At 48.0% G+C, this 8,881-nt stretch overlaps 1 protein-coding gene across 1 annotated transcript in view; it reads left to right on the plus strand.

Moving 5' to 3' along the window:
- Nucleotides 1-8,727, plus strand: part of Itsn2 (intersectin 2) — a 104,032-nt gene extending 95,305 nt beyond the window's left edge. The window contains exons 32-38 of the mRNA XM_013013541.1: nucleotides 442-609; nucleotides 965-1,180; nucleotides 1,734-1,855; nucleotides 2,913-2,995; nucleotides 6,177-6,260; nucleotides 6,984-7,157; nucleotides 7,845-8,727. Of these exons, the coding sequence (XP_012868995.1) occupies nucleotides 442-609; nucleotides 965-1,180; nucleotides 1,734-1,855; nucleotides 2,913-2,995; nucleotides 6,177-6,260; nucleotides 6,984-7,157; nucleotides 7,845-8,002 (1,005 nt within the window). The 3' untranslated portion in view covers nucleotides 8,003-8,727. The remainder of the gene's footprint in view (nucleotides 1-441; nucleotides 610-964; nucleotides 1,181-1,733; nucleotides 1,856-2,912; nucleotides 2,996-6,176; nucleotides 6,261-6,983; nucleotides 7,158-7,844) is intronic.
- Nucleotides 8,728-8,881: the final 154 nt, after the last annotated feature.

An 8,881-nucleotide genomic window follows, 5' to 3' on the forward strand; every position in this document is an offset into this window, starting at 1 on the left:
TCCACCTGTATCCCTATTTAAACGATTTGTTTTTCCCCTTCCCCTCCACAAATTATACTGACATCAAATACAGTGAAAGCAGGGGTTATACTGTGGGGGAGGGACATACAAAGCACAAAGAAATAATCTTATAAATGCATTAGAAACAATCGCGTGAAAGGAAAAAAAAAAACATTTGAATCCATATCTTAGGGTTCATTTCCCTAACATCACCTTATCTGACCTTTTCTGCTTGACTCACACATATACTAGACATTGCAAATAAGGGAAACCATGGGGACTTGAGGTTCTTGAGAGCAAACAACATGCCTCTCTCTGTAACATGTGTACCTCTGTGCCTCGCCTAGCCTCCCCACCCCCAACCCCATCTAGGAGGATGAGTGATGAGTAACTGGGTGGTGGGCAGTGAGGACACACCACCTGATGCTGCCCACTTTCCAGATCCTGGAGAACACCTCACAGAGCCACGTGGACTTCGCCTCCCTCAAGCTGGCCCTGGAGCGGGCGGAGGAGCTGTGCTCACAAGTGAACGAGGGAGTTCGGGAGAAGGAGAATTCAGACCGGCTGGAGTGGATCCAGGCCCATGTCCAGTGTGAAGGTCTTGCAGAGGTGAGGGTGCAGCTGGGTTGGGAGCCCGCCCCACCCCAGCCCCAGTGTGGGCGGTGCCCGGCTCACCGGGGCCTGTGCACACTCGGCATCTACCTCTACAGGCACTCCTTACATTATCATCTTTCCTGTTATTTGAACAGACAATTTGGGGTGTTTTCAGCTCTTCAAATTCAGGTGGTAGAATCAATATTCTGTGGGAAGAAGTATATGTTTTCATCGGGCCAGGTGGAACTCTGAATATTGAAGCCACCTTCCTACCTAGAAAACTCCCCACAGTACCCTCAGGCTCAGGGAACTGGAGATACTGGGATGGCTTGGCCAGGACTCATAAAGTGACATTTTCTTCCTCTATAAGCAACTTATTTTCAACTCCCTCACCAACTGCCTGGGACCCCGGAAACTTCTGCACAGTGGCAAGTTATACAAGACCAAGAGCAATAAGGAGCTGCACGGGTTCCTCTTCAATGACTTCCTCCTCCTTACCTACATGGTGAAGCAGTTCACTGTTTCCTCTGCCTCTGACAAACTCTTCAGCTCCAAGTCCAATGCTCAATTCAAAATGTATAAAACGGTGAGTGCCACACATCCAGCCCCACACACTGCATCAGAGCTTGTACCTGATCCCTGCCTCCAGCTGAGCCTGCCCCTTCCTAGAACTCCACCTGATCAGGTGACTCCCTTGCCACTTTCCAAGGAAGGGGCCCAGTGCCCAGGCCCCTCTACCTACAGTTGGGCATCAGCAAGACCCAGCTTTGGATTTTAGCTCCCCCTAGCAAACACAAAGACACCTGATCTTACCTCTGGGCATACTCAGCATCAGGTCAGACTGCAAACTGAGCCTGACATGGGCCAGGCGTTAGCGTACAAAGAACAACCCGCCTTACCAGCTGCAGGACATGCGAGCTCCTGTGCCCACTCATTAGCACCTGGTCCACCCCGGACATTTACCTTACTTTACAAAATGGAGGTCATTTCTATCTTTCTAGGTAAAAGACCTAGATAGCACTGGACCCTTTTCTACTTATGCACACAGCTCTTCAGAACAAACAAATACTGTCTCCAGACATAGGTGGGTGGTGTTCTGGTCCCTCTCACAGCCTGTGTTTTGGCCCTAATTCTTTCAGCCCATTTTCCTGAATGAAGTGTTGGTGAAACTTCCCACAGACCCTTCCAGCGATGAGCCCATCTTCCACATTTCCCACATCGACCGGGTCTACACCCTCCGAACTGACAACATTAATGAGAGGTCAGTCCTGACCACGTAAGACCTGCCTTGAAACCTGACTCTCCTCCCTCTGCTGTAAACCCACCTCTACCTGTGCCCAAGTCCTACTAACTGTCCTAGCCTCCCTTATTTCACGCCTGGCTCCAGTCCTCAGCAGGACCTGGTTTAGATGTGCTTCATCGCACAACCACCTCTTAACCTGTTTCCTGCTTCCAGCCTCTGCTCACTCTGCTCCTTCCCATCTTCCAAATGTGCAGATACGACACTCAGTTCCCACTAAAGTCCAGTCAGCGGCTGCACTCAGACAAAAGTCCATGGCCATCACTCTTCCCAAGGCCTTCCTGGGCTGTCCAGCGTTAGTCCCCTCTCTACAGGCCTTAGGCCTGCACGCTTCCAGACAGCTGCCTCCTGGCCGGCCACCTATGCTTCCCTTCTGGGAAACTCCCTTGGGGATGAGCTCAGTGACAAATGCCTCCAATGGCAAGGCCAGGGGACACTGCTGCTCCCATGCACATAGTTCTCTGGGTACCAAGCTGTGGTGCTGACTTGTCACTGCGGTAGCATCTTCTAGTTCTGGGTCCCCAGCTCCTTGCAAAGGCATGTTGTTTTGTATGCATCCAGGAATTGTCTGGAAATTCTCAGCTCATTCTCATTTAGCAGTTGAGTCCTGCACTTGAATTAAGAGTAAGCGTGGGTTAGGAATGTGGCTTAATGGTAGAGTGCTTGCCTAGCATGCATGAAGCCCTGGGTTCAATTCCTCAATAACACATACACAGAAAAGGCCAGAAGTGGCACTGTGGCTCAAGTGGTAGAGAGCTAGGCTTGACAAAAGAAGTTCAGACAGTGCCCAGGCCCTGAGTTCAAGGCCCAGGGCTGGCAAAAAAAAAAAAAGGCGAGCCAGTAAGCATGTGACTGGAAACTTGCTAAAGCCAAGGTTAGCAAAAGAAGGAAGAAGGCCGGGAGCTGTGGCTGTGTGAGCCTGTGAGGTGTGTGGGAAGGCCCATGGCCGTACACTGTGGCTGTGTGAGCCTGTGAGGTGTGTGGGAAGGCCCGTGGTCATACTCTGCTTCTCCCCCAGGACGGCCTGGGTCCAGAAGATCAAGGCAGCCTCCGAGCAGTACATCGACACTGAGAAGAGGAAAAGAGAGAAGGCTTACCAAGGTACCTCATGGTGTCCTGGGCTCCTGGGGGCTGGAATGGGCAGCTGGGCACTGTGGGCAGGATAGGGTGTGGCCCAGGACACAAGGTGCTATCCATCCCTGCAGTAAGCCCTGTGACTGAGCCTGCCGTGGAGCCCAGCACCAGCCCCTCCTGAGACCCACCACACAGTGGGGGGCACCCAGGGCCAGCAGGCCTTCCCCAATTCTTCACTGCATTCTGTTCACACCTGACCTCACCTCTATGGGGTCCATCTTGTCCCATCTGACTCCAGAGCCTGCGTCATGGGCCCTCAGCCTGCTCCTCCTCCAGCTCCCCCAGCCCTCCTCAGCCTGCTAGTCCCACCCTGGGAACAAGTGGAGACGTAGACGTGCTCCTGGCTCGCGTTCCATGCTCCAGCGCCCTGTTCCCAGTGGCAGGCAGTCGGGCTCTCCTCCTTCCCCTTCCTTCTGGACCACATCATGTCCTGAGCGGGCTGCTACCAAACCATCTTTCTTCTTGCTTCCCAGCTCTTCTTCCTCCCTTCACCCCCTGTTCTAGAAGGTTCAGCAGCCTTCTTCCAGCAGTGGCTCCTCCTCCTGAACAGCACTATGGGTAGCAGCGCCCAAACGCAAAGCCCATCTCCAGCACCCTGCCACACATCAGCTCGCTAACGTCAGCCTTGCTCTGCTGCCATCTGGAAGCCTCCACATGGGGAGTCTTGGCTCTTTTCAGGCCCCAGGGAGAGTGCTTCCTTTCTGCTCCCTTTCTTGGCCTCTAACCTGGTGACTTTTTCCTGGAGCCCTGCCCTGCTGGGTCTGCATTGTTCTCTGGACCTTAGCTCTCCATTACTTCTGCCTAAGGCCTCTGAGCCTCCAGTTCTGCCTTAATGACCATAAACTCCCTGAATGCAACTCCATAGATACTGCCTGTGACTTGTACCCAGTGGCTCTGTATTTGCCTCATTGTGTCCTTTCTATTCTTTTTTTTTTTTTGGGGTCCGGTCATGGGGCCTGAACTCTGGACCTGGGCACTGTCCCTCAGCTCTTCAGCTCAAGGCTAGCATGCTACCACTTGAGCCATAGTACCACTTCCGGCTTTTTTTTTTCTGCTTATGTGGTGCTGAGGAATCGAACCCAGGGCCTCATGCATGCAAGGCAAGCGCTCTACCACTGAGCCACCTTCCCAGCCCCCTCCTTTCTATTCTGAAGAGGAGCCATCTACCAGCTCAGCGTAGCTCCAGTGAATCCAGTCTCCCAGCCCCTATAGCTCTGTGACCAGAACTGTCACCAGCCCCTACATTCTCCCCTACCCCACATGAACGCCAAGCCCCATGTTCGCCACCCCATCTCAGTGGAGTCTCCCGATGAGAATTGTGCGCTGAGGTACCCCTTCCCTCTCCCCTGTCCAGTCCTACTTAGGCTCATGCAGCTCTTTATATATTCTTTTATTCAGGTTTCCTTTTTTTGCTTTATACTCCTGAAATGTATGTGCAAATTGGCTTTTGCTAATTGAAAGTTGTTTTAATGCTACCTTAAAAACTTGCTATTGCAAAGTCAACAACTCAATCACTTCATAAAACATACGATCTCTTAATTGATCAAAGAGGAAAATCAAAGTTTTGCTTGCCATCTCTCTCTCTCTCTACATGTGTGTGTGTGTATGTGTGTAATTCTGAATTGTTCTTGTGTTTGTTTTATCGATAATGTCTGTACATATAGGGACAGCCAAGGCTAGCCCACACCTTCAAGGGCAAGTTTCAAGTAGAGGTGTGGGCATGGCTAGGGGTGGGCTACTTCTCATGGAGAAAGCTTCACATGCCCAGAATTCACCAAGCGTCCTTTATGTTTATTTTAAATCCTTAGACTGCTTAACTAAGCTTCATGTTTACCAAGAGCATGTGAGGTGGGAGCCCACTAACTCACTTCTCTCCAGTATAGAAGCAGTTTGAATACTTCCTTCAATATAATTAGACCCGAAGTATGGCTGACTGCTAAGATGAAATATTTACTTACTTGTAACTGGAATTTTGGTGAGACTTTGACATCTGATGTTCGCTTTTTTTGGTCGTGGGGCCTGAACTCTGGGCCTGGGCACTGTCCCTCAGCTCTTCAGCTCAAGGCTAGCGCTCTACCACTTGAGCCACAGCGCCACTTCTGGTAATCTCAGCCTCCTGAGTAGCTAGGATTATAGGCGTGAGCCACTGGTGCCTAGCTGATGTTCACATTTTGACCATGCCATTTGAAGACACTTGAGTTGAGCACTCAGGAGGCTAAGGCATAAGGATCCGAAATTCAAGGCCAACCTAGGCTACAGAGGAAGACCCTGTCTTTAATAAACAACAAAGAAATACAGTATATACATACATTAAAATGTTGTAATAGAGGACTGGTAATGTGACTTATTGGTAGAGTGATTGCTTAGCATGCATGAAGCCCTGGGCTCCATTCCTCAGTACCACATAAACAGAAAAAGCTGGAAGTGGCGCTGTGGCTCAAGTGGTTGAGTGCTAGCCTTGAGCAAAAGAAGCTCAGGGACAGTGCCCAGGCCCTGAGTTCAAGCCTCAGGACTGCCCCCCCCCAAAAAAAGTCATTATAAACATCTCTGTACATCAACTTAATAAAAGACTTAAAAAGAAAAAAATGTCATAATAAAACTCATTTTATAGTTAGCATATTTATGAAGCATTTAAAGGTTTATACAAGGATGAGTTAAACAGTCCATGGTACTGTATTGGCTCCTGTCTGGCAGAGGAGACAGATATTACACAGAATTTCAGCCCCCACAGGCTGTATAGGCTACTCTTAAGTCAAGGCTAGTGAATACTCAGAGGAGAGAATAGGTCTAGGAAATGGCTGAGATTGACCTGTATCTTGAAGAATGTGTAGGATGCCAACAGGCAGAGATAGTGGACAAGACATTCCTAGCAGGTGACATGGCCCACAAAGAGGCATGGACAAGCCAGATGCTGAGCTATTGGATCCAATGAAGAGGCAACTGAGGCTCAGGTAGTATTCTGTGAGAACAGGAGTGTAGCTAGTGATAGAGCATGTTCTAACCAGCACAAGGCCTTGGGTTCCATTTCTAGCATCCAAAAAAAAAAAAGTATCAAGAAAGCTAGAATGTGACTGTCCACAGCTAGCATCTTCACCGTGCTGCCCACGTTCTCCGAGAAGAAACTAACGCACGTCATCATCTTTTGTAGCCCGCTCTCAGAAGACTTCAGGTATTGGGCGTCTTATGGTGCATGTTGTTGAAGCTACAGAATTAAAGGCCTGTAAACCAAATGGTAAGTGCTTCTTTCTTTCAGTGATATGGCATTGCCCTGTTCTTTCCTGGGTAACCCTTTAGAACACTGAAGGATAGAATGCTATTTGTTTAGGTATTTAAGTATTTGTTTCTTATGAATTTGTTTGTTTATGGCAGTACTGGCCTCCAGCCCTAGAACATTTTTTTAAAAACAGTATTTCTACTCCTGTTAAGATGGTTATATATACAGCAGAAGCTCATGCCTGTAATCCTAGCTACTCAAGAGTCGGAAACCTGCCAGCCCAGGCAGACAACTCCAAGAGATTCATGTTTCTAGTTGACCAGTAAAAAGCTAGAAAAGGAGGTACAGCTCAAGTGGTAAAGCACCAGCTTTGATTGAAAAAGCTAGGCAAGTTTAAGCGCTAGTACCAAGCACAAAAACAAACAAAAATGATGATAGATTCTTTATTGGACCTGCTGGAGTGCTTCTACATAGGCAAACAAAGTGCACTGCAAGGCACATGCAGCTCGTGTGAGCAGCTCTCACACTAGAGCTTGCAGTCACTCCAGGTGTCCGATGCCATCAGTGTTGGGAACACAAGTCCTGTGGCTAGACCACAAGGCAGGCCTGCTTCTCCAGGCAGTGGCTCCTGCTGCTGTGGTGAAGAGGAGCAACGTCACAATTCCTGCTGCAGCTTGACTGTGGCCTAGGCAGTCACTCCCCTTGCCATGTTACATTTGTTGATGGCTTGTTTCTGTGTAGGAAAGAGCAATCCCTACTGTGAAATCAGCATGGGCTCCCAGAGCTACACCACCAGAACCCTCCAGGACACATTGAATCCCAAGTGGAATTTTAACTGCCAGTTCTTCATTAAGGATCTTTACCAAGATGTGCTATGTCTCACTATGTTTGACAGAGACCAGTTTTCTCCAGATGGTAAGTATCACTTGGATAGCAGGGCTCAGGGTGTTTGCAGTTTTCTGGAATCTAGAGTGTGGATCCAGAGTGCTCGGCTGCTACCTACGAGAAATAACACAGGCCTATGCCAGCAAATGGGTGTCCTTCCTCGGGGTTACAGGACACCTTTGACTCCAGTGATCCCTGCATACATAAGTAAACACTGGTTATACTGTATGCCTGCAACATTCTCTGACTAGAGAGACTTGAATTTCAAATAGGCAGCTGCTTTCAGACATTCTTGTCATTGTATCTGTATCCACTGACAGTATCAGACATCTATATGACAAAAGTTACTTGCTTTGTGTTTGAAAGTTTTATGAGTCCTGTTTGTGGCAATTTTTAGATAGTTTTATAAAGAACAAAGACTTTTTACTACTGGTGGCTCACACCTATAATCCTAGCTACTCAGGAGGCTGAGATCTGAGGATCTCAGTTCTGAAGCCAATGGAGCTGGAAAGTCTATGAGACTCTTATCTCCAGTTAACTACCAAAAAGGCAAAACGTGGAGCTGTGGCTCAAGTGTAGAGTTACTAGCCTTGACCAAAAAAAGCTCAGGGACAGTGCCCATGCCCTAAGTTCAAGCCTCGTAACTGGTGCATACACAGACATACACACAGACACACAGAGATAAAGACTTTCAACCCCAGCATGATCTATTCACAGATTTCCTTGGTCGTACTGAAGTTCCAGTGGCAAAAATCCGAACAGAACAGGAAAGCAAAGGCCCTACAACCCGCCGACTGCTGCTGCATGAGGTCCCCACAGGAGAGGTCTGGGTCCGCTTTGACCTGCAGCTATTTGAACAGAAAACTCTCCTGTAGGAAACTGGGGAGGACAGCACCAGGGGACCTGCCCACAAGACAGGGTCTGGACAGTTCACCTCCTGGGGCTGAGGAGCATCACGCAGCTTCATCCATCACAAAGCCACATGCTGGGGCCTGCATTTCACTGCATACTAAATCGCTAAGCAATCTATGCAAACATTATCTTTCCCACAGCACAGTGCCTTGTACTAGTGTTAACATGCTCAACTGTGTTAGATGCCAGCATTTCCATTTTCAGGGCTCTAAAAGTATTATGTGGAAATGAGGCATCAGACCACCAGATGTTACCACTTGGTGAATGTGTCACCTGTGGAATGGTTTGGTGTCGCCAAACTGTTCCATACATGTGACCTCTCTTAGGTCACAGTACTCAGGAGGTGAAGGTTTGGGATGAAATGCTGCGGCCGTGGCTGCAAAGCCTGATACTGAAATAATGTCTACTTGTGCACTGAATAAGACAGAAACTTGATCATTTTATTTCTGATTAGATTTTATTATTCTCTGCTAAGACAATAGAGTTTGAAATATAGGGGGGAAAGCTTGATGTACTTTCAATACTGTGAACTCTAATAATGTGGAAAATATTTTTCAACTTTAATTTTCTGAAGTATAAATTATTTATGTAAATTTCTTATTTCTTGTTTCATAGGACAGGCATCTTTAAGCTTTATCATTGCCAATATGTACAGAAAGAGAATAAAAATATAAGTTTATGAATGTAACCTCTTTTAAAGCTTGACTGATTTACTTTCTATAAGAAAAGTTCTGGGGGCTGAGAAGGTGGCTCAGTGGTAGAGTGCTTGCCTTGCATGCATGAGGCCCTGGGTTCAATTCCTCAGCACCACATAAGCAAAAAGAAAAAAGCTGGAAGTGGCG

Source organism: Dipodomys ordii, unplaced genomic scaffold (assembly GCF_000151885.1).
Source record: "Dipodomys ordii isolate 6190 unplaced genomic scaffold, Dord_2.0 Scaffold20, whole genome shotgun sequence".
Lineage (NCBI taxonomy): Eukaryota > Metazoa > Chordata > Mammalia > Rodentia > Heteromyidae > Dipodomys > Dipodomys ordii.